General features: G+C 46.9%; 1 protein-coding gene across 4 annotated transcripts in view; it reads right to left on the minus strand.

Moving 5' to 3' along the window:
- Window positions 1-24,590, minus strand: part of fat3a (FAT atypical cadherin 3a) — a 42,775-nt gene that overhangs the window by 11,595 nt on the left and 6,590 nt on the right. For 2 of the 4 annotated variants that reach the window (XM_057049442.1, XM_057049440.1), the window contains exons 2-21: window positions 20,623-23,943; window positions 18,970-19,290; window positions 18,218-18,279; window positions 17,136-17,450; window positions 16,610-16,817; window positions 16,243-16,311; window positions 15,477-15,616; window positions 15,066-15,341; window positions 14,741-14,951; window positions 11,931-14,656; window positions 10,482-11,853; window positions 9,529-9,725; window positions 8,553-8,706; window positions 8,159-8,392; window positions 6,027-6,416; window positions 4,854-5,068; window positions 3,236-3,373; window positions 2,173-2,316; window positions 1,639-1,836; window positions 150-951 (exon numbers count right to left, since the gene is read on the minus strand). In XM_057049442.1, the coding sequence (XP_056905422.1) occupies window positions 150-951; window positions 1,639-1,836; window positions 2,173-2,316; window positions 3,236-3,373; window positions 4,854-5,068; window positions 6,027-6,416; window positions 8,159-8,392; window positions 8,553-8,706; window positions 9,529-9,725; window positions 10,482-11,853; window positions 11,931-14,656; window positions 14,741-14,951; window positions 15,066-15,341; window positions 15,477-15,616; window positions 16,243-16,311; window positions 16,610-16,817; window positions 17,136-17,450; window positions 18,218-18,279; window positions 18,970-19,290; window positions 20,623-23,926 (11,476 nt within the window). In that variant the 5' untranslated portion in view covers window positions 23,927-23,943. The remainder of the gene's footprint in view (window positions 1-149; window positions 952-1,638; window positions 1,837-2,172; window positions 2,317-3,235; window positions 3,374-4,853; window positions 5,069-6,026; window positions 6,417-8,158; window positions 8,393-8,552; window positions 8,707-9,528; window positions 9,726-10,481; window positions 11,854-11,930; window positions 14,657-14,740; window positions 14,952-15,065; window positions 15,342-15,476; window positions 15,617-16,242; window positions 16,312-16,609; window positions 16,818-17,135; window positions 17,451-18,217; window positions 18,280-18,969; window positions 19,291-20,622; window positions 23,944-24,590) is intronic. The other 2 variants (XM_057049443.1, XM_057049441.1) reach the window with 1 other exon arrangement.

A 24,590-nucleotide genomic window follows, 5' to 3' on the forward strand; every position in this document is an offset into this window, starting at 1 on the left:
CCAAAACACAAAAGGGTAAATCCATTATTGACATGGATTAACACACAAAACATGCAACTCTGTTACTGCATCCATCTGCCTCACACAGGTGGACACTTCAGACCAAACACAGGAAGTGGAATTCCGGGGCAGAAGCGGAACGCACTCACCACTGCACGTGCAGCGAGAGGACCGGTGGAAGTGTGGCGAGACGAAGCTGGTCCTTTGAGCGCTGTAAGTGGTCAGGTTGTGCGAATTGAGGACGATGTTCTGTTCACACTGCGCTCCGTGACACTCCAGCCCGGAACAGTTCTTATCCAAGATGGCCGACACTCTGAGGAGCTCCTCCAGCTGTCGCCGGGACGCGCTGAGCTTCTGGGTGACATAGGCCGCCTTGTAGTACTCCTCTTTAGCGGCTTCCACGGCAACGAGCATGTCCAGCTGTTGCGTGCCGCCAACGGGCTGCAGGCTGAGCAGGCGCACCGAGTCCTGCCGTTGGGACGAAGCAATCTGGTGCAGCACCTTCAGCACGCTCTTCAGGTGAAACTCCACAAAGTCGTGCGGCGTCACGCTTTCAAAGCGCACGGTCACCGCCTCCTGCAGCATCTCCGGCGTTGCCTGGACGACGTGGATGCTCACTGGCGCGGACACGACGAAGCGGCCGTCGCTCACGCTGGCGTTGAGGAGGTACCTGCCTGCGTCTAAACCTCCCAAGGCGATGATTTTACCATCCCGGGGACTGATCTTGAAGAGGCCGCGCTGGGCCGCCGAAGCGTGGCCGAAGGTCAGCGCATCGTAAGGATCGGTGTCGGTGGCGTGCAGCTGACCAATGACGCCGCCGGGAAACTCGTCCTCCATTGTGACGATGTGGATTTCCAGAGGCGACGCCACCGGCCGATGGAGGCTTTCCTCGATCACTCGGACAGTTAGCACAGAGGACGAGGACAGGGACGGCCTCCCCGAGTCTGTCACCTGTAAGGAGAACAGGCACAAAAACAGAAGAAAATTCAAAGTACAAGGGAGCTAAAAATTCTAACTTGTGTTTGCTGGTCACTATGGCGACCAGTCAGCCTGTTCACACCACAAACATGCTGGTATCCAGCGCTTCTTCTTACACTTCTTGAGATGAACAGATTAGTCTAAACCAGGGGTGGGCAAACATTTTGATTCACAATGGGTTCTAACATTTGACAAAGGGGCCGGACCAGGAGCAGATGGATGGATGGAGTGCTTTGGTAACCTCATTGGAGAAAAAATACACATCTTGGGATATGGAGAAAACATGTGCTTTAATTTCAAATGAAAATGAAGAGAAGCATTACAACAAAATATCTGACTTTGGAATGAGTCTTAAAACACTTAAAATCAAATGAATAAAATGTGCCTTTTAAAAAAAATTAATAACCATTTCTATTTTAAAGCACTGAAAGTTCTGTTATCCTTCAGGATATCACCATCACTCTCCTCCTGACTGTCTTTTTTCTAGTGGGAAAACACCAGAATTGCAGTGAAAATTTAACATTAACAAGGTTTATTCATTTAATTTTTCAAGTTTGGCGGGCCGGATTAAAACGTTTAACGGGCCGCATGTGGCCCCCGGGCCTTAGTTTGCCCATGCCTGGTCTAAATGGTATTAATTTCACTGAAGAGTAAGTTTACCTGTATCTGTAGAACATATTCAGTAGCCAGGTCCCTCCTGAAGACCTGGTTGGCCACCAGGGTTCCATCTCTTTCCAGCACAAACTCTTTTCCATCATTTCCTGACAGGATGCGGAAGTCAAAGGGCGGGCCATTGTTGGAGGAGTCGTGATCCGTGATGGAAAACTGCAGGATGCTGGTACCAATTGGCTTGTTTTCCTGGGAAATAGTGAGGCCATATACAGTATATTTGATCATTTACCCAAAGGTTTTACAAACAGCAGGTACTGGGAGATGCTTGTTTTATTGACTTTTGAATTAGCTTCTAAATGCTAACAGCTGTTTTCACCTCCTGCTTCTGGGTCGTGTAGGTTACCGCTGTTGAAGCATGTTTGTGGTAAAAGGGTTCAAGACTCAAATTTGCTTTGGGAGATTAAAAAGATTTGTGCAACATATGTGTGCAATAAGCCAATTTTACAGGTTAAGAAACCCTGTGATGCTGTGTCTCAGGTCCTGACATTTGAGGCGTGAGCTTTAGCTTCAGTTAAACTTTACCTGGATGACAACAGTGAAATCATCCAGGGCGAAGAAGGGAGCGTTGTCATTGATGTCGGAGAGATCTATGTTGACCACGGTGGTGGAGGACAAGGGTGGAATTCCAGTATCGCAAGCACTGATTGCTAAGGAGTAGCTGGGAACCTGGAGGACACACACACACACACACACACACGTAAATAACGTGATGCTTTAATATTCAGGAGACCACCGTAAGCACATCTCAAATCCTCTGGTCTGTCTGTGCACAACTGCTCCAGAAGTTCAATTGAAAGGATGTGTTTAGTTCCAACTCCTTTCCAACATTGTGCCAGTTCATCTGTATTAAAAATAGATCCTACGGACGATATCGCCCAGATTACATGGAATCTGAAATAAGTCGAATGAATAATTCTCTAATTTACCGGCTGAAATGTGAAGGAATTGCTTATCTGAGGCGGCTTCAGGTGTTTTTGAGTGATTTATATACTTGATAACTATTCATTTCTCCTGAAGCCCTCTCACTAATTATACATGATGTGATAATTATTTGCCACTGAGTCAGAGCAAGGAAGGAACAGTGGTGAAGCATCACCAGGGTCACGAGGGACAAAAGTCCCCAGTTGGACAGGATGTGCTGGACGAGCCTGATCCATTGAGGATTTGGACCATTTTGTGTTTTCTTGTTGTTTTGTTTTCTTCTGCGGTGTTTTCTATAATCCAGCTATGTGCAACTTTCCAGTTAAACATGTTGTGTTTTACATTTAATTCTGCTTTCTACTATATTTGGGGAGATCTCCCCTCTTGGGAAATCCGGACAGATTGTTTTACTACTCTAAACCCAAAGTACAGCGCCAATGATGGGTTATTTACTGCAGTAAATGTGGAGAATTATTCTGTTCTTAGTCTTATTTATTTCCTTTTTAAACTTTATTCTTTTTAAGAGCTTAGTGGCACATACTGTTACATTTGTTTCCATTATACCATCATATACAATACTAATATATTCATATACCACCAAGAATATTTAGCTCAACTAATTCCTCTCATTGTTTTCTCCAATTAATTCATCTAAATTACTTACCGACTCACGATCCAGTTCCTTGTTGACTCTGATGATTCCACTTGTTGGGTCAATGGAGAACTGGTTGCCTTGGTTACCAGCAATTATAGTGTATAAGACATCTCCATTTGGTTTGCTGTCAACATCCTCTGCTACTACCTGCAAACAGTAACAGTCCAAATTATTCCGTTGTATCCTCAACCATCCTAGAACGTGCACGCGTTTCTCATTGTTGCGGACAATCCCAGAATGTTGCAGAGGCTGCAGTGTTTTGAGCGCGGCTGCATGCTGAGGAGATCGCCCGTTAGAGGGACTCGTCCATCAGCACAGCAATGATTCAGTCATGCACGACTGACGGGGGCAGAAGCTGAGGCAGCGAAAACACAAGTGAGTGTCCAGGAGGTCAAGAGGAGAGTCAGGGGTCAGCTGAGCTAATAGGGGAGAGTCAGGGGTCAGCTGAGCTAATAGGGGAGAGTCAGGGGTCAGCTGGCCCCTGATGGGAGAGAGTGGAGTGAGCGTGTCTGTGATCTCTGGTGCACAGGGATCCACTGGCCAGCCAGTGTCCCAGAAATTCAACACATTTTTTTAAAGTTCAGATGATTAATCAGGAATTTAAAGCACCAATAGAGCTTATTCAAGAAAAAAGTACATCATACAGCAGTCTGCTCATTAGCACTAACTAACGCCTATGCGTCCATCTTCTAGTCCCTGTTCTGCACCACCACCCATCTCCATCCACTCTGCTCTCCACATGTACCTCCATCAGCAGCAGAGTGGTTGTCGAGCTCAGGAAAAGCCTTTTAGGGGGCAGAAATCTCACCTCTCCAAGCACTCCCCCCAATCCTCCTTATCTACCCTTGAAAATGAAGTTCCACATATGGTGGAATATTTTAAAAAATATTCCTCCCTGATCAATAAATGTGTTAATCACAACCCAAGCGCATCGTTTGACCTCTGATATCCTTCACTCACAGTTCAGCTCTGACAAAAAAGCCCTGAGTTCTTACTTTCCTCACAGCTTAAGAACCCATTTATGACAAAAACTGCTGCCCCTCTCAAAGTTCTTTGTCTTCAAACTTTTGTCCATTATGCCGAAATAATACACTTTTTTAAAAATGAGACAAAACTTAGAAAAGGCGGCCATCGTAAACATTGATTAGCCGAATGTGTGCGTAGTAATTAGAGATGGGGGGGTTGAGTTGTTATTATTGGAGTTTCCTTTCATTGCTTGTGCATCTGCAGTGATTTGTTCCGTGAACTGTGTCAGTCAGGACATGATATGTACCAGTAATGAACATCATTAAAGAAACGTGAAAGCAAAGAAGGCGGAAAGGTTTAAATACCGCAACAGCGAGATATCCGGCTTTATTTCCTACTTTCAGGCACGGCTGCTTGAAACATCCAACCGTTTGGAGGATCTGTCTGAAAGCTTATTTTGTAAGGTTGCTCCTGCTAAATCCCTGACTACAAACGCAGTTGTCGTTAAAGGAAGGCAATTAGAGCCTCGCTGCCTCCGTCAAGCCGAGAAACAAGCGAACCCTAGAGTATAACTACAAAAACAGTGGAAAATCCTTCCCTGAATATTGAAATGACTGAGAAACAACAAGAAAAACGGGTTGAACTCTGACCCCAAACATACCTGGATGACTGAGTCTCCCATGGCAGCATCTTCTGACACCACCGCAGTGTAGAGCTGACAGCTGAACACGGGGGCATTGTCGTTCACATCCGTTATGTTTATATTCACCGTGGTGATGGCGCTGAGGGGGGGCGTGCCTCCATCGCGAGCCTCCACCGTCAGAAAGTAGTCTCTGCAGGTCTCATAGTCTAGAGGCTGGGAAACTAATATGGCACCTGGGAAGGATGAGTGGGAGGAACCAGGAAAGAAAGAAGAATTTATATGAAACTGTCTGTGGGGGGGTGCAACAGTACAAGGACTCGTATAAAATGTGTCAATTAAAATTCAGTCAAAGGGTTCTGGTGAGAGAGATTAGAGTGTTACTCTAACTGTGAAGGAATATTTGGACAGCGACACAACTTTGATTACTCTTACTCTAAATACCACCAGACTGGATCTGAGGGGAAACAACTGTGATGCCCCCAAAGGACGAGATATCTTAAGATCTGAGCTCTGGTATAGCGGAGACCAAGCTACCAGACGTTAATTAGCCTGTTAGGGTGACAGCTTGTTTAAATTCATCATTAGAATCTGCTCCTAGGGTTGATAAAAGACCACCGTTCGACTGGGAAAGAGCTCCAGGATGAATCTGGAGTTGTGGCTCACAGTTCAACAGTTCAGCTACACGTGCTCAGTGCTCGTCACGGAAGAATCATCAGAGGGAAACATCTCCACCACAATATTCAGCATCAGACGTTTGCACGAAGAACATCTAGACAAGCCTGATGCAGCGAAAACAAGTCTTGTAGACTATTTAAGAGTATTTTATGGGAAGGGAGGAACGGATTCAATCAATCCAACAAATTCTGGAGGCACACAAAGAAGATGGCTTCTACAGGTGGATGAGTACCCCAAACCAGGAGTGCCCAAATCCAGTCCTTGAGGTCCGCAGTCCAGCCAGGTTTTTTGTTCTACCAGGCACCTGTGTACATCTACCTGGTAGGTTGGAAAACCCACAAGGATTGGATTTGGGCACCCCGTCTGAATCACCAAGGGGTGCAAGCACACGGTCCTCGTTGTCTGCTGACCCAAACATCACTGGAACGCCAAATATATAGATGAAGATTATACACATATATGCCTGCAAGGCTCAACACGGTACAAATGTAGCAGATATCTGATCGGCCGACTCACCGGTCCGGGGCTGAATGTGGAACTTCCCGTGTTCGTTGCCTGACCGGATGCTGTAAGTGATCTCAGCGTTAGTCCCAATGTCCTTGCTGGCTGCGTGGACTCTCAGCACCTCCGTTCCCAGTCCAACATCCTCTTTCACTGTCACCAGCTGATCGCGGTGCTCGAAAACAGGCGGATTGTCATTGATGTCCAGTATTGTGACGGTGAGGTTGGCGAAAGAGGACAGCCGCGTCGGCGCGCCCCAGTCGGTCGCTCTGACTGTCACCCGGTAAGTTGATTGGACTTCCCGATCCAGAAAGCGTTCCAAAACCAGGATACCCGAGGTTTTATCGATAGAGAAGGAACGTCCGGCATCGTCAACGAGAGAATACGTCACTATGCGACCAGGTCCTGCAATAAAGCAGAGCAGCGTCACAAAAATGAGGATTCGGGTCCAGTCTGCTCACCAACGGTGGGTTAGGATTTGCTGAGGTGGCAGAAAATCTGACATTAATACATACGTATTTTCACGACTATAAGGCGCACCTAAAACACTGAGATTTTCTCAAAAATAGACGGTGCGCCTTATAATATGGAGCGCCTTGTGTGTGGAGTTCCAAAATCTGCTGTGCGCCTTTGGTGGGTGCACTACGGTAAACGCTCTGCCAATCGAGTCAATTAGCGGCACACCTACGCGTAAGGATCCCCTAAAATGGCACCGGTCAAGCGAGACCTGTATGAATGAGGCTTACTTTAAACTACAGGCCATCGAATATGCGGCTGAAAATGGCAATCGAGCAACCTTAGTGTTTTTGCTTTATGAGGAGGCGGCATCTCTCCATACGCGCAAGGACAACTGTTGCGCAGCGGCTGCCCGCGGATTACCAGGGGATGGCGGCCATCTTCCCTAACCCTAACCAGGAGAGGGTGGCCATCTTCCCTAACCCTAACCCTAACCAGGAGAGGGTGGCCATCTTCCCTAACCCTAACCCTAACCAGGAGAGGGCGGCCATCTTCCCTAACCCTAACCCTAACCAGGAGAGGGTGGCCATCTTCCCTAACCCTAACCCTAACCAGGAGAGGGTGGCCATCTTCCCTAACCCTAACCCTAACCAGGAGAGGGTGGCCATCTTCCCTAACCCTAACCCTAACCAGGAGAGGGCGGCCATCTTCCCTAACCCTAACCAGGAGATGGCGGCCATCTTCCTTAACCCTAACCCTAACCAGGAGAGGGCGGCCATCTTCCCTAACCCTAACCCTAACCAGGAGAGGGTGGCCATCTTCCCTAACCCTAACCAGGAGAGGGCGGCCATCTTCCCTAACCCTAACCCTAACCCTAACCAGGAGAGGGCGGCCATCTTCCCTAACCCTAACCCTAACCAGGAGAGGGCGGCCATCTTCCCTAACCCTAACCCTAACCAGGAGAGGGTGGCCATCTTCCCTACCCTAACCCTAACCCTAACCAGGAGAGGGCGGCCATCTTCCCTAACCCTAACCCTAACCAGGAGAGGGCGGCCATCTTCCCTAACCCTAACCCTAACCAGGAGAGGGCGGCCATCTTCCCTAACCCTAACCCTAACCCTAACCAGGAGAGGGCGGCCATCTCCCTAACCCTAACCCTAACCCTAACCAGGAGAGGGCGGCCATCTTCCGCACCTACTGCCGCGACAAGATAACCGCGCCCGGCCACATCTATGAGGCAGCGGCGGGCAAGTTATGCCACCATATGGGAGTGGATTGTAGACGCATTGGGCTATGATACCGTCTTCATGTATTGGAAGAGCTTTCACATAATCAACGCTGAACCGGAACCGGTCGGTGAGTCCGATTCAGATGATTAAGAAGAGGAATTCGGGTTGTTGGACATAGAAATAGCGCAGCTGTTTAATTCAGAAACAGAAGATGAAAACTTTGATGGTTTTGTCGCGGAAGTACGAATATTTTGTTCAATAAATGTGTTGAAACTCACTGTTTTACTTCCGTTGTCATTTTTTACTGTATGTTTCAGCATGCGGCTAATAATATGGTGCGCCTTATGTATGTTTTAAATACAGAAATAGCACCCATAACTGAGACTGCCCCTTTTAATACAGTGCACCTTATGGTCGTGAAAATATGGTAATAAAAGTGACTCGTCAGCGAAGTTGAGTTACCCTCATCGGGGTCTATGGCCGGAACGCGGGTCAGCAGAGCCTTGGGGACGGTGTCTTCATAAATGCTTGTTGAGAATTGCGACTGGGTGAACATCGGAGGGTTGTCATTCACGTCAGTCACTTTGATCCTCACTTCAGCGCGACACCACCGCCCACCGCCATCAGTCGCCTGAGCCAGCAGCCTGTAGCTGTCAGTCAGCTCCCGGTCCAGAATCACAGATGTCTTGATTTCACCTGGACGACAGGACGGCTCAGGTGCTGCATTTTCTCAGCTATTATTCATGAAATTATCACGCCTACTAGGGATTTGGGGAGCTTTTCTTGTTTTACATTTGCACTGTAGGCTTCCATTATCATTTCAATTATTTAATTATCATGACAACATTATCCAAACCTGTATCGGGATCGATGCGGAAGTCGTGGGACCCTGGGCCGTGTAGGGAATATTGGACCCAGGCATTGACACCTAGATCTGCATCCGTAGCTCCAACTCTCAACACGACACTGTGGACCGAGAGATCCTCGGGAACTGAGGCCGCGTACACAGCCTGGGCAGAAAAGGAAGGAAAGGAAGAAAGGTTGAAGTTATCTGCCATCAATTCCACTGAAGGAAAGCTGAGAACCCAATAAATGAGGAGAGATGAGGACAATCTTCCTAAAAGGCAACCACAGCGATCACCACAGTTCCGTCACACTGCCCTAAATATAATAAATTGATACATTCAGGCAAAATGCTGAAGCCGTGACAATTATCTTAGCTGCATTTAGCTTCATTAAGTTGTTAAGCCAATGCCTGCTAACCTGACCCCAAAGCTCACAGTAATTAACTGGGGTAAAAAAAAAATCTATTTTATGACATAACTTTCATGAAAACAGCAGTTAATAAGCAAATAAATAAATAAATCTGTCTAATGATGGTAAAATTGTGTATTTTTCCTGTGCACAGGCAGAAACACCCAATCAGTTGTTTAATTTGGTACAGAAAAAAACCTACACACACACACACACACACACACTTGTTCTTATATCTTTGCAAGGACATCTATTGCATTCCCAGCCCCTTACTTTAACCATCCAAACTAACCCCCCTGACCCAAAACATGACCCAAACCCAATTCTAACCCCAACTTTAAAGTCTTACTTTACTTACTAACTTTAAGTCTGAACCCTCAAATAATCCCAAAATTGTTAAGACAAGCCAAAATGTCCACACGGTATCTGACTATCATTATGTGTCTCTAATGCATGCACGAGTGGGGATCATAATACTGAACGGTATGTATATGAGAATGGCTTCTTGTGATAAAACTCCCATTTTCTACTCATTTTAACACCTGTGTTGTCTTAAAATGGCTTTTTAAAGTCCTGACCTTGTCACAGACGGGGCTGTTGTCATTGGTGTCCACCACTGTCACTTGTACCGTTGTATGGCAAACAAAGAGGCCATCACTCGCAGTGACGTTGATAATGTAAAGGCTGTGTTCCTCCCTGTCCAGGGGCCACTTCACATACAGTTTCCATTCACCTTGAACCAACCCTAGCGCGAAAGATCCACGGTAGTTCCCACCTAAATAACAGGAAAGTTGAATAAAGGACCAGTAAAAGAAATACAACACCAAAGACTGTAGGGTAGGCTGTTGTACTGCTACACGTTTAAACAGCAGTATGTCGTATTAGAATCAGTACTTGTAACTCCTGATAGTGTAGCTGGTCTGTGGTTAATCCCACTGACTCCAGTAGAGGAGGTCTGGGTTCAAATCCCCATTAAAGGCCAAGTTATAATAGGAGATAATAATTACTGGCAATCAGACTTTTCGGTGTAGTCTCCTTTGGTTTACATCAATATTTCAAAGAGCCAAGTCTTAAATTTCATAATGAATTTAAAGAGGTTCTTGAGTCCAACCTAAATGGGAGGTTAATTGTGTTAATACCTTAGCAGATGATTGGGCTCTTCTGTACGCTCTGAGCTTTCACCACTTGGTTACAGAATAAAACAGGATAGACTTTATGTGTGTATTTAATTTTTTTTAAAATCCCTGAATGTAAAGGTCAACACTTATTTACACTCCATTGTTATCCTACACTAATATATAGCAGCCACAGAAAGCTGCAGTCACAATGTATATATGTGAATAAGTCCATATCTACCTAAAAGTAAATCCTAAAAAATAACTTGAAGATTTTTAAGACTCTTAAATTTCATCACAATATCAGGTCCCGATATTTTTGGATTCCACCACTTTTATAACAAACTTACATTATGGTAAAAAAAAAAAAGAAGCTCTGGATGTTTTTATGACTTTAGCCACAAACTGCTGCTCACCGGTGATGTGATAGGTGACTTGGCGGTTAGCAGCGGAGCTGTCGTCGTCTCTGGTGTTGAGCGCCGCCACCACCTCACCGGGAGGGCTGCTCTCCTGGACCGAACCAAAGTAGTTCTGCTCCAGGAACCGCGGCGGATTATCGTTGACGTCCGTCACCACTACAGTTGCAGTGGTGGTGCTGGAAAAGGACACCGTATCCCCCAGATCAGAGGCAACCACGGTGAATACATAGGACGAAGCACTTTCGTGGTCCAGGTCCTTAAGGGTGGAGATCCAACCAGATTTGCTGTCGATGCTGAAGGTGTTGAACAAAGCTCCTGAGTCACTTTCGGACCGGATTAAGTCCCCGAGACTGTATCTCACCTGACCATTGATGCCAGAATCAGCGTCAAGTGCTTGGACTTGAAGGATTTTAGTAGAAAGGGGCACTCCCTCCATCACCGTGGCCTCATAAGTGTCGGTCACAAACTCTGGCTTGTTGTCATTCAAATCTAAAACTTTGACCTCGACGTCAACAGAAGCCACAGAGTCTATTTTGGTCTGCTGGATGGTGGCAGTCACTTTAAAGTAGTATTCTTTGATCACCTCGTGATCCAAGGGCTTATTGAGCTTAATTAATCCCGTGTCCTTCTCCACCACAAATACCCCGTCTTGGTTATATTTCTCCATTGCCCCGTTGTTCAGGGTAAATACAGAAGAGAAGGAGGCATATCCATGAGGAGTTTTGAGGTGTACCGTTCCAACAGCTGTGCCTATGGGGGTGTCCTCTGGGACGCTGAATTCGTAGTGATGCTGCAGAAAAGAAGGGATGAATGCACCTGGAGAAACGACATGAACGTACACGGAGACTAGAGAATGGCGGACTGGGTGTCCTCCGTCCTCAGCCTTGACAAAAAAATACAATACAGAGTTGATCAAATGGCCAAAGCTGCCTTTAGTCACGATCCAACCATTGTCTGGATCGATCTCCAAAATGTCCATCACCGGAACATGTGAATCGCTGTAGATAGAATATGTAATTCTGGCGTTGGGGCCGTCGTCGGGATCGTAAGCTTGGACCTGCGTCACCAAAAACCCTTCGGCCACGCTGGATTTGACTGACGCCCTGTATTCTGTGGCGCAGAAGTGCGGCGCGTTGTCGTTTTCGTCCAACAGCGTCATCTGGACGGTAGCGTAAGAGACGTATCCTCCTGCGTCGCGGGCCGATACGGTCAAGCTAACGTCCCTGTTGCTCGGATCTTCGCGGTCCAGCTTTTCGACGGTGGTGATTTGACCGAAGGCATCCATGCTGAACCGTTCTCTGCCGAGATCATTCACGAAGGAGTAAACAATCTGGCCGAACGCTCCGGGGTCTGAATCTGTCGCCTTGACCTGAAGTATAACAAAAAGAAAGAGATGTTTCAGTCTGCAGAGAAGGTGACGTTGCCAATGAGGAAAAACTCACTCACCTGAATCACCTGAGTCCCGACAGCAGAATTCTCTTTTACTTCTGCCTCGTATACATTTTGCTCAAAAACTGGCCCGTAAAGGTTGCCCTCCGACACTTTAACATGAACCTGGGCGGTGCTCATGAACACGCCATCCGACACGGATATGTTGAGGCTGTAAGCCGGCTCCATTCGCTGCTTGTAGTGGCTGGACAGGGTGACGATTCCAGACTTTCTGTCGAGCGTGAACATGAGTTTTTCATTTCCTGACAAAACGGTGTATTCCAACTTGTCAAAGTCGGAGCTGTCGGCATCTGAGGCCTGGACACATGTCACAAAGTGACCCCTGGGGGCCAATTCGTTGACATACGCCTCGTAGAGAAGTTGGTTAAAAACGGGTGGGTTGTCGTTGACGTCGCTGACTACCACTGTGACGGATACTTCGCTACTTAATGGCGGGAAGCCGTTATCGGTGGCCACGACGACGAAGTCATACCTCTGGAGCAGCTCGTGGTCTAACAGACGCGCGGTGAGGATTAATCCGCTGCTGCTGTCGATGTGAAAATAGTCCGTGCTGTTGTGATCTGAAAAGATCTGGTAGTGGATGATATTGTTCTTGTCAGAGTCTTTATCGGTGGCGCTAACGTGGAGCGCCGGGGTTCCGATCATGGCCGTTTCAGACAAGACAACCCTGTACGCCATCTTCTGGAAGACGGGTTGGTTGTCGTTCACGTCTTTAACGGCCACGTCCACGTCAACCTCGGCGCGGGCTCCGGTCAGATAGTCTGTGGCTCTGACCGTCAGATTGTAACGCGCCGCACTCTCGTAATCCAAAGGGTGAACCACGGTGATGACGCCGGTGTCAAAGCCAATGTCAAACTGAAGGGAGGGATCCCCGTCAACAATGGTGTAGATTATACTTTGGCCTTTCGGACTCGTGGCGTTGATGCCGAGGACGGGCGTGTGCACGGCCACGTCTTCATTCACAGAGATGTGATAAAAGGATTTGTCAAAGACCGGCATGGCTTTGTTCACCACGGTGATTGGAAACTCCGTGGTGGAGGACAGCGGGACGCTGCCGTGATCCCTGGCGTAGACGACCATGTGGTACTCCACGTTAGACAGGTCGGACTCGAAAGCCTTTTTTAGGCTCAGGATTCCGGTCAGCTTGTTGATCTCAAAGTGCCCGTGATCATCCAAGAGATAGTAGGACACGTGTCCATTAATACCTTTGTCGTGATCTATTGCCATGACCCTAAAAATGTCCGTTCCCGGCTCCGCGTCCACTTGAACGGCTGCGTAATATGGAAGTCCGACGAACACGGGAGCGTTATCGTTGACGTCCTCCACCTGGACTTTAAGCAAAACCCTGGCCACATGCAGATGGTCGTCCTCCCGCCTCGCTTCAACGACCAGTTCATAGAACTCTTGCTCTTCCCGGTCAAAAGAGATCCCCGTGGTTTGGATCACTCCAGACGTGCGGCGGATTTTGAAGCGCACGCCGCCGTTCAACAAGGCGTACATGACTGGCTCGTTGGCGTGGTTCCCCAAAGCGTTGACCACGGCCACCTGGGTAACAGCTGATTCATTCTCACGAATCGTCGAAGAGTAGAGACTCTGGCTGAAGCTCAGTCCGGAGTCCAGAGCTTCGCGGACAAGGACGTTCACCAAAGCCGTGTTGGAAAATTTACCATCCGAAACTCGCACGCCGAAGAGGAAGCGTTCGCTGGAGAAGTTATTCTGTTTGACCACGATGACGCCGCTTAAGGGTTTGATGGCAAAGTGTTCCAAGACACCGTTGGTCAACGAATAGGTGAGATTCTTGGAGACGTCCTTGTCTGGATCGGTAGCCGTAACCTGCAGAACCTCCACTCCTACATATGTCGGCAGCAGCAGAACCGTTTCGTATGAAGTCTGGCTGAACTGCGGCGGCGAGTCATTGGTGTCGATCACCTGTATCGTGACTTCAGCCGGACCATCGGCCGTCAACGATGGCCTCCCGCTGTCCCTCACAAAAACATGAAAGTGGAAGGTGTCCAGCGTCTCGTGGTCTAGGGCGGCGATGGTTCTAATGGAGCCTGTCCCCGAGTCCACCGTGAAGAACATTTTTGCGACGTCCTCGACGATTTGATAGACCAGCAGCGCGTTTTCGTTTCGGTCGGCATCGGTCGCTTTGATGACGAGAGGCGAGTCGTCGGACTCCAGCACCACGCTGTTGACCGCCGCCGCTTCGCTGATGCTGCCACGATAGTGAAGCTGCTGGAAAACCGGCGGGTTATCGTTCTCATCCTTCAATTGGATTATTAGAGTAGCGTTGGAAGCCATTCCAGCCATGTTGATGGCTTGGACTACGAGGCTGTACGACGGGGTCTTCTCATAATCCAGAGACTTACGAGTAGTCATCACGCCGCTATACTGGTTTATCCGAAATACCCCCTCAGCGTTACCCTGCTTGATATCATACGTTAGGGTTGTCTGGCTGACGGCGCTGACTGTGATGATAGACGTTCCCACTGCCACGTTCTCCGTGATGATAGCCAGGTACTCCTTCTGGGGGAACTTCGGGGCAGCGTTGTCAGAGAGGGTAACTGAAATGTGAACCATCGTTGTGGTGGACAGAGGAGGAGAACCCTGATCGGTGGCTCTGACAGTGAGGACGTAATGGCCGATGCTAGACAAGTTAAGGTCGTGGGAGACCGTGATGATGCCCAGAGTTGGTTCGATGTGGAACGTGTTTCCTTTGTTCCCTGTCGGATAACAAAAAAAACTGCATTACTGAGATCGTTCGCAAAAATATTACAACTTCCAAGAAGCTTTTAAACGCCCCCTACCGGCTTCAATTGAGTACTGCAGATCTGCATTTCTGCCCTTGTCTTTGTCCAAGGCCGTAACCTGGACTACAGCCGATCCCACCGCCGAAGACTCGTAGACAGAACCTTCATACACACTGCGGGTAAATATAGGTACGTGGTCATTTACGTCCTTAACTTCTACCAAGACTCGAGCCATGTTCTTTCTGTATGGGAACTCTTGATCCTTCACCTGCAGCCAATGTAAATAAAACCCAAAGAAGAAAGGAAGGAAACAAATCAGTTACTTTTCAGTGTCGTTTAATACAGTTAACCCGCAGGTTAACAATGTTATCTAGCGACTTACAGTGATTGTGAGAATGTGCAGGGCGCAGGCTTCGTGGTCCAAACTCTGAAGAGTGTAGATGGTGCCCAGAGTGGGGTGGATGCGGAAGAAGCGCATGCTGCTGGGGTCTATGGAGCTCTGCAGGGAGTAGGACAGCTGGTGATGCTTATCGCGGTCTGAGGCCACAACTTGGACCACCTCAGCGTCCGGAGGAATGTCTTCTGAAACAGTGACGTCATAGGTCGGCTGGGAGAAGACGGGAGCGTTGTCGTTGTTGTCCAACACAGTGACATGAACCTGCAACAGAAAGAGGGAATATGACAAACTGAACTTGTCTCTTACAGAGGTGAACGGACCTGTGCTGGTCAAATTGAGCTGCTGGTTCAAATCAAGGCTTGGCAACATTTGAATGGGTTAAAATGAACGCGGTACCTGTGTGTGAGCGGTTTTTGTTCCATCTGTAGCCTGCACCGTTAGATTGTAGGACGGCTGCTGCTCAGCGTCCAGAGGTTTCGCAATAATGATGGTCCCCACGGTTTTGTCCACGTGAAAGACACTGTCGCTGTTCCCACCTTGTCCAAAAAGTGGCAGTTAGGAGGAGAAAAGATAGAAAAGGTGTTAATCTTAAATCTGTGTTCTGGAAACACAAATGTCACGAGGATCAGGAATGTTGTCGATGCAACACATGAGCTGGAGACACAGGCCATAGCGAACAATAAGTGTGTGGAACAACATATGAGGGTCAGTTCAGCAGAACAAAAAGGGAAAGGGTGGGGGAGGTCTAACACATTAGCCACTCACAATAGAGTCTCAAGATTCCTCCCCTGGAAGCTAATTTACTGCTTTGTTTGCGTAAATTTAAAGTAGGACACAATATGGTCTAGGTGCATCTTAAAGGTCAGACAAAGACCTTCTTTGGTGGCGACCACAGGAGAGGTTATAAAGCTCGGACTTACGAACTGATTTAAAACTTTTGATAAGGCGCACAGCAAAAATATTAAAGAATTTTCCACCACAAGTCTTTATTAGCAAATTCATCAGAGATGATGTGGCCCCATGAAGTGGTTGGACTCCAAATGTGAGCGTTAAGTTAAAATGAATAAACACACACGTTCAAAAGACACCGAACAGAAAGTGAACAGATGAGAAAGAGAAGAGCAGTCGGCGGCAAAAAGTGGTTAAAATCTGGAGTCGATACCTTCTGAAGAACAGTTCCTGCCACAAGTGCTCTGCACAATATAGAAGATCTCATGGAAAGACATGGGGCCTTTCCAGAATGAAGCATTGAGGAGAGAAAGGGGGGAAAAGTAAGACAGGAAGAGCAGAGAGAAGGATTGTTAGTAAGAAAAGTGGATTAGGAAACAAACAAATAAGCTCAGATGGTCAAAACCTGCTCCAAGGTGAGATAAAAGTCATAAAACAGATACTTGGGATAAATTTGGGGGGAAGTTTTCTTCTTTCTTCACACAAAAGGTGTGATGAGGAGACAGAAGAGACGGAGCCAACAGGAAAGGCTGAGAGCCCAACGACCTAACCCTTGATCGCCCCCCCCCGGCTCCTCTCACCTGTAATGTCAAACCAGACGGTGGTGGAGCTCTGCTGCAGGGACACCACGCCCACGATCTCTGACACTTTGTCATTTTCCATGACCGTGAAGTTGTAGAAAGGCTGATCAAACTGGAGCGGCGGCGCCGCCAGAGGCCGGCGGATCCATTCGATGTGCAGGCGAGCCGTGGAGGACTTCTGGGGACGGCCGTTGTCCGTCGCCTTGATCTGAGACGAGCAAAGGTGGGATTGCAAGACGTCAGCTCAGGAAAAAAAGGTTCGGAAACAGTAACTCTGACCTGGAATCACGAGTGGAGTGTCGATAAACTCCAAGATATTCTTAAAACTGAAATAAATCGGTAAATAAACGTTTTAAAGTTGATTCTTGTTCCACTCCAATGAGCTGCACTCCCTTTACTTCCTTTTAGTGGTTATTTACATCACACCATAAACAAATAAATAACTCGTAAATCACGTCATTATTAAGATGTCAGGAGGATGACGTTAGAAACACAAAGTGGTATTGACGGGTCAAAGGTCACCCACAGTCAGAATGTTGTAGCTGCCAGCAGCGAAGGCCTTCCGCGACGTCAAAACCGCCGTCTTAGGATCAATGAAGAACTTTGTGTCCTCGTTGCCGTCTACAATGCTGTAGGAGAGATCGCTGTTGGGCCCCTCGTCGCGGTCGTAGGCAAAGACGCGGTAGATGGGCTCCCCCTTCTTTCTGCGCTCCCTCTCTGGAAGTTTGACCTGGTAGATCTTTTCGGGAAATATGGGCTTGTTGTCGTTTTCGTCCAGGACCCGGACTGTCACCCACACCACGCTGTGTTTGGGACTGGGGCCGCTGTCTGAAACCATGACCTGCAGGGGCCAAGGAGGATTAATTACCTACACCTAATTAACAGGGTTTAGTACACATTAAGCTTTACGTAATGGACCACATATGTGAATTAAGCACATGTTTTGTCTCCAGAATTGAGGGTTCTTGAGAGGGTTGGACGGTAAAATCATTTTATAGTTTATATTTTTATTGACCAACAGTAATTTCCTTCTTATTTTTGACATACAGTTTTTGTAAAGCAACATTTTACGGACAATCCCATCGTTTGAGGGATTTATAATGCATCATTATGCTCCACAGTAAACATTTACGGGGGGGTGGCTAAAGCTGTATTTCCTGTGTTTGAAAACAGTAACTATGACAACATTTTAATGTATTTCCGTACACACGCTGATAAATCCTGATTCGATTCCAAGCGCTTTAAAAGCCAGCTATGTGTGAATGAGACAACCGATGTTCGGCTCCAGCTCTCTGCAGACATATTCATCCTCGCTGCCACAGATGTTGCTTCGCTTCCTACACCCTCCTCTGCTCTGTGCTTGGCAACACCTTCATTGCTGTCTGCCTCTCTGTCTCCTCTCTTCACCTTCTTCTCTCTCAGCTCGGCCCAAGTAGAAACTCGCTCAGAGGACATTTTCTTCTGATTTTAGTCAGCTGTCTTTAGGATCCCTCTGGATCACCAGCTCTAAAGCTAGTCCAGCTCTGGGATCACGTTCCTCATTACTATAAATGGGAAAACCCAGGACGGGCTCACAACGTGATACTCGTGTCCCGTACACACGCTCACCTCTAAATTGTGCTCTGCTTGTTGTTCTCGATCTAGTTTCCTTGAAGTGGTGGTGATCAGACCTGACAAGAAGAGCAGAGGAAAATGTTGGCGCCCAGACGACACACACAAATGCGCAGCCACGCTGGTGAAATAAATGATTCAAAGCAATTGCAAATGTTACAAGCGCGGGAGGAATGAAAGAGTGAGAGATCTGTTTGCTCGTACATCTTTGTGAATATATAATGAGGACAACAAAGTGAAATTATAGCTGAAGCGAAAACTCAAAGGCGCAGAAGTGATACAGCGTGTCAGCAAAATATAACTGCCTTTTGGAGGTTGACCTCTTTGTAAATGTATCTTTTGAACTTTTATTTAGTACAAAAATTCTGCTCGTCGTCTGTTGACAGCAGATGGAATTACTGTTTTATTTTAACTGATCATGAAAAAAGCTCAGATAGGAATATTTACATTGTGTCAACCAGCTATTTTCTATAAGCCCAGGAGATGTTTGGGTCAGACATTCATTTCAATCATAAAGGTGTATATAATATACTCTATATTAGTATTAAAAATCTTTGTATTAACTTTAGCCTGTTAACCTTGATTAATGCTGATCAATGCTGCTGTGAGTAGTCTGAACAAGTCAGCTCCTCATCACAGAGATATAAAGTCATTTTGGTTTTAAGCATCCACACTGATATTTTCTATTTTAGTCATTTTGCTGTATTAATCTGAAACATGACCCTCACCAACACACATTCAGTCCTCACCAGTGTTGGTGTTGATGGTGAAAAGGTTTTGTGGGTTTCCACTGATGATGTGGTAGCTGAGCTTATCAGAGGAAAGAGCCGTGTCGTCGGGGTCCTGGGCCTGGATCTGGATCACTGAAACCCCGTCTGGGGAGTTCTCGTGCACCGTGCATTGATACATGGCCTCTGAGGTCAGTGGGGCGTTGTCGTTAACATCCTCCACCTGGATGAACACCTCAGTAGTGGCAAACTGGGGAACCACGCCACGATCGGTGGCATACACAGTTAACCAGTAAGAGTCTTTGGTCTCGCGGTCCAGGATATCAGTGGTGTAGATCATCCCTGCAGGAGGACAAATTCAGATGTTATTTCTGTTTCTCCTCCCCGAAAAACAAAATCTTCTTAACACGTTGCCGAAATCAGATTAAGATCATAAAAGAGGAAGCCGCAGCTCTATCTGGCAGAAAATGAAAAAACCTAATTACCACTAATGATGCCCTAGCATAATTACTGGCACGCCGACAGAAATCTCCGCCGTCCATGCAGCCTGCAAAAGTCCAGCTTTGTGTGTGGGCTGGCCTCTCTTGCACGGATGGGTGCAGGCAGCGAAACATTAATCCAAACATAAATTGAAAGAAATTGCAATCTACACAGCAAAAACTACCTGTAGAAACAAGCTTTCCATTTTCCATTAAAAAAACAGGTTCTAATGTGATTCAGGACATGGATGGACCTAATTTAATAATGGTCCAACACTGACCTGTGTGCTTCACATGTGTGTAAATATTGCCCCCAAAACCACCACTGATGACAGGTTTGGGCACTTAAACGCTCCTGGAGGAGGAATATTGTCATTGATGAACTGAACTCAACAAATTGGACAATGAGCAGTTAGAGATGACTTCAATTGAGATGGATGGAACTTGTGACTGTCCACTTCTAAAGCAAGAGTTTAATGTTATCTAGGGAACATTGCATCTTTACACAACTATAATAACAACAGCAACAATAATACACTCTAATAAATGCTGTAATTAAAGTAACTTTGGAGGAATGGCTGTGAATGCTAACTTGTAATTTTCAGTGCGCTGAGTGTTCAGACACATTCGGGGCAGGCAGAAGTCCAGGGCCTCGTATCATAGCAACAATTTTAAGGTCACTCGAGCAACAACTCAATGACTTTAGCCAAAGCAGCACCATCTGCCTCACTAGTCTGCCTCACTACTCTCACTTTTGGGGATTCTGTCCCTTATTATCCTCAATGAAGGAAAATCCACATATTAAATATCCCGCATCACAGTTACACATATTCTTCTCACCGCCTAGCAGCACCAGCTTGGAGTGAGAGTCAATGAAATAGCATTTAACGTGGCTAGTGCCCGGGTTGGTGCTCATTTAATATTTTTTTCAAAACAGAACAAATGTCAAACTTCAGATTTGCATTAAACATTATTTACATTTTCAACCAGCTGTCTGCGACCCCTCCAGAAAGGGTCTGCGTCCCACTTTTGGGTCACGACCCACCAGTTGAGAACCTCTGCGCTATGGTACATAAGCAAAAGCATTTGTTGTTTTTATAGCTTTCTCAGATCTTTTGTGCAAAGACTTTTGTGTGATGTGATTCATTGTCACTCTGACGGTCGATGCAGATAAAGAAAGCTAAAACCAGCCTACCCGTCTCCTCATTAATCGCAAATCGCCCAAGTCCACTCCCGTCACGAATGGAGTACTGGATCTCCCCATCTCGGCTGGCGTCGTCGTCATTAGCAGTGACTTGGAGTAGGGTAGTTCCAATCCTGGCGTTCTCTTTAACTGTTGCTTTTAAGGCAAATTGAGAAAAGTACGGAGCGTAAAGATTTTCGTTGACATCGACAACCTCGATCTCCACACTGGTGACGGAAAGAAGCGAAACGGGCTTCCCCCTGTCCTTGGCCTTCACAGAGAGGTTGTAGAACTGTTGGGTCTCGTAATCCAGTTCCTTCATCAGCCGAATGGCTCCGCTGGTCCTGTCCACCTCAAACCACCCGTTGTAGTCATTGGCTAGGGAGTACTGGACCTGGCCCCCCGAACCCAAATCTGGATCCTGTGTTTCTAACCAGGCCAAAACAGTTCCAACGGGGAGATCCTCCAGAGCCCGGGTTTTGTAAGCACTTGGAATGAAAGCCGGTGGGCAGTCGTTCACATCTTCCAATATGACTTTTAGAGTAGTCACAGAAAACCTTTGGTTCCCTTTCTCTGCCTTGTCCCGGGCCTCGATCTTAAGATAAAAGACAGAAACAAGCTCTCTGTCAAGCTGCCCAGCGACGTAAACGACCCCGTTGGTGGAATTGATTCCAAAGTTTGTGGCGGGAGTCAAAATAGAGTAGACAATTTCCCCATTGGGTCCAGCATCCCTGTCGGTAGCCCCGACCTGGATGACGTCGGTGCCTATAGCTGTGTTTTCAGGTATGACGATCATATATCCTCCCTCTTGAAGAAACTGGGGTGCATTATCATTGGTGTCCTCTATGAAGACAGTGAGCAAATGCCAAGCAGATTTTGGTGGCCGGCCCAGATCAAAGATTGTAAGGTTGAGGAGATAGTGATCCATTTTTTCTCTGTCGAGGGGCAGGAGAACGCTGATGAGACCGGTGTCCATGTCAATGGTAAAGCAGTTGTCAGTGTTGCCGTCTGAAATAGAGTACAGAATCTGACCGTTGAACCCAGTGTCGCCATCATAGGCGCTCACTTGGAAAACACTCGAGCCAGCCGCTAGGTCTTCCCGGACCGCAATATCTGTGGGAAAAGCTTTGCTGAACTGAGGTGTTTGTCGATTGACAGAGAAAATATCGATAAAACCTTCCTCGGTTTTGGGTGCGGTGCTGCTTTTTGACTTTTTCAGTAGCTTTTCGGCTAACCTCTGGGCCACGTTTGTTTCTCTGCAGTTGATATTTTTGGGAAGAGACTTTCCTTCAACGACCGAGATGTTGACATACATGGGCTCGGAGAGGTTCTCCCCATCAGTAGCGATTATTTTGAGACTGAAAACTTTACTTGAAATTGCCGGGGCAAGAGAATGCTGCAGCGAGAGGACACCAGAATCAGGGTTGAGGTTGAACAATCCCAGTTTGTTCCCGGAAACTATTTTATATTTTACCAGGGCCAGCTCATCGATATCAATCGCTGACACTGTGGTAATTACTTCATCCACTGGCAAATCTCTGGAAATGACTCCATGGCACGCCGTCTTTTCAAACAGTGGCTGGTTGTCGTTAACGTTCTTCACGTGGATCGTCACATAAACTTCGCTCTCCCGCCTGTACGGCGACCCCCAATCGGACGCTCTGACCACAAACACAAAGCTGTCGAACGAGAAGTCAAAATCCAGCTGCTCCGTGGTGGTGATGACACCCGAAAACTGGTTGATTTTGAAGGGTAGGGACTGAAGACTGGATATGCTGTAAGTTATGTACCCGTTTTCACCTGTATCCCCGTCCTGGGCGGAGACCGTTAAGACACTGGTTCCGACTGGAACGCTTTCATTGACCAGTATCTCATAAGAGGACTGATGAAAGGTTGGCGTGTTGTCGTTAGCGTCCTGAACCACAACCTTCACTTTAACTTTCAGCTCACTATTCATCTCTTGTACCTCAAGATTAAAAACACTTTGGCTGACCTGAGTAAACCACTGAGTGGTGGAGATCACACCCGTTCCAGCGTTTATCCTAAAAAAGACGGAATCCGCCGAAGGCGTCAGTCTATATTCTACGTAATTAAACTCTGGCTTGATTTTTACAGCACGTACGACTGTTCCTGGAGGTGAAAATTCATTCAGAGTGATATTATACACTTCTTTTTCAAACATGGCTGCTACCTTTGATCGCGTCTTGTCCATGATTTTGACAACCTTGACGGAAGTTTTCTGTGGGGTTCCCTTGTCAGCAGCCTGCAAGGTCAGGTTACAGCCATGAGGGTGAGTTTCCCAATTCAGTGGCTCAGTGGCCCTCAGGAAAAAATCATTTTCTTCGGATCTTTCCACAAAAAAGCTGTCTGCCAGATCTCCTCCCACAATGACCACTGAATCTACCTCCCCATTCAGGCCTTCATCGGGGTCTTCAACGGTTACCACGGCGTATATGGGGCTCTTGGCATGCGACCAGGGGCTACTGTTGACCACACTGATTATTGGGGCATGCTCATTCACACGTTCTACATGGACAATGAGCTTGGCTGTGCTACTGACTCCGTTATTTCCGTACAGCTTCATGCCACGGTCCACTGCCAAGATTTCCAAGTCATACTGGTGACGTTCACTGACGTCGAGCTTCCCACTGAGCAAAACTACTCCGCTGGTTGGATGCACGGCAAACAAATCTATTTTGTTCTTGAAAAAATAATAAAATTCCCCATTAGAGCCAATGTCTGCATCTGTAGCAGTGACTTGTGCTATGCTAGTCCTCAGAGGGGTGCTCTCCATGATGGTGACAGAGTAGGTGGTAGGGGAGAACAAAGGTCGAAGGTCATTCATATCCAAAACCTGGATGTTGACTTTTGTCCAGGTCTCTAGGAGGGCCTCTCCCTTCACAGACGCTTTCACCATCAGCACATAATTATCCTGAATCTCCCGGTTTAGCATAGCAGCATTCCCGCCTTTAGTCCTTATGCGCAAGAAGCAAAAGTCACCCAGAATGTACTCCTCTGCTTTAAAAAACCCTTCATCGTCTCCGGTGGATATTCTGTAGCGAATGTCCCATGAACTCTGTCCCAGGTGGATGCCCATTTTAACTTTACTCTTGGCATAAGTCCGTGCTGCAGAATTTTCATAAATGGTAGCATGGTAGACGGCCTGAGTGAAGCTGAAGTGAGGGTCATCCTTCGGACGCTCCAAGGAACCCTGTCCAAAGCAGGACGGCAGCTTGAAGAGAAGCAATGGCAGCAGAAGGAAAAGGCTGAAGGGAGACGCTGGTCTGCCTCCCCTCTTTCTCATGTTCACATCCATTCCATCATCGTTCCATCCTAAACCAAAAGAACACATAGAATCAGTGAGCAAAAAAAATGCAGCAAGGAGCAGAATCACAATAACTTTCTCCATCTCGTGCGCAGGACAAGATGGACATAAATTATTCAGAGGTGTTTGCTGAAGCCCGACTGACAAGTTGTGAGAGGCTAACGGGCATCAGCGGCTCTCTTCATTCCAACCTTCCATTAAGGCTGTATGAAACCACGCTGCCATATTTACATCAGTAAGATGGATTATTTTACTCATTTGCGATGCATTAAATGCAGTTCCATCAATCAACCTATGTGAAATTGGGCTCCATAAACACATAGGAGGATTGTTTTTCTTTAGCTTTCCAGAATCTAGTCCTGCATATTAAAAGTGAAATTATCATCTATAGAGAATTCAATCATTAAGTATGTAAGGCTCACTTCATCACCCTAATCTTAGAAAAAGTCATTTCTTACTTATGAGCTTCAGAGTTACTGTGAAAAAAAAGGTGTAAAAATCTATATATTGAGGAGATGAAGGATATTTTGAATAATGCAGTTCCTGTTGGGGGGGTTAGGACTTTAATTAAGAATAAAATTGGGATTAAACTAAGGTTAGGGGAGGACTGGGGGAAGTATTTAACTGTAAGAGTTAGAGTTAGGTGTTGGGGACT

The sequence above is a fragment of the Takifugu flavidus genome, chromosome 12 (genome assembly GCF_003711565.1).
Source record: "Takifugu flavidus isolate HTHZ2018 chromosome 12, ASM371156v2, whole genome shotgun sequence".
Taxonomy (NCBI): Eukaryota; Metazoa; Chordata; class Actinopteri; order Tetraodontiformes; family Tetraodontidae; genus Takifugu; species Takifugu flavidus.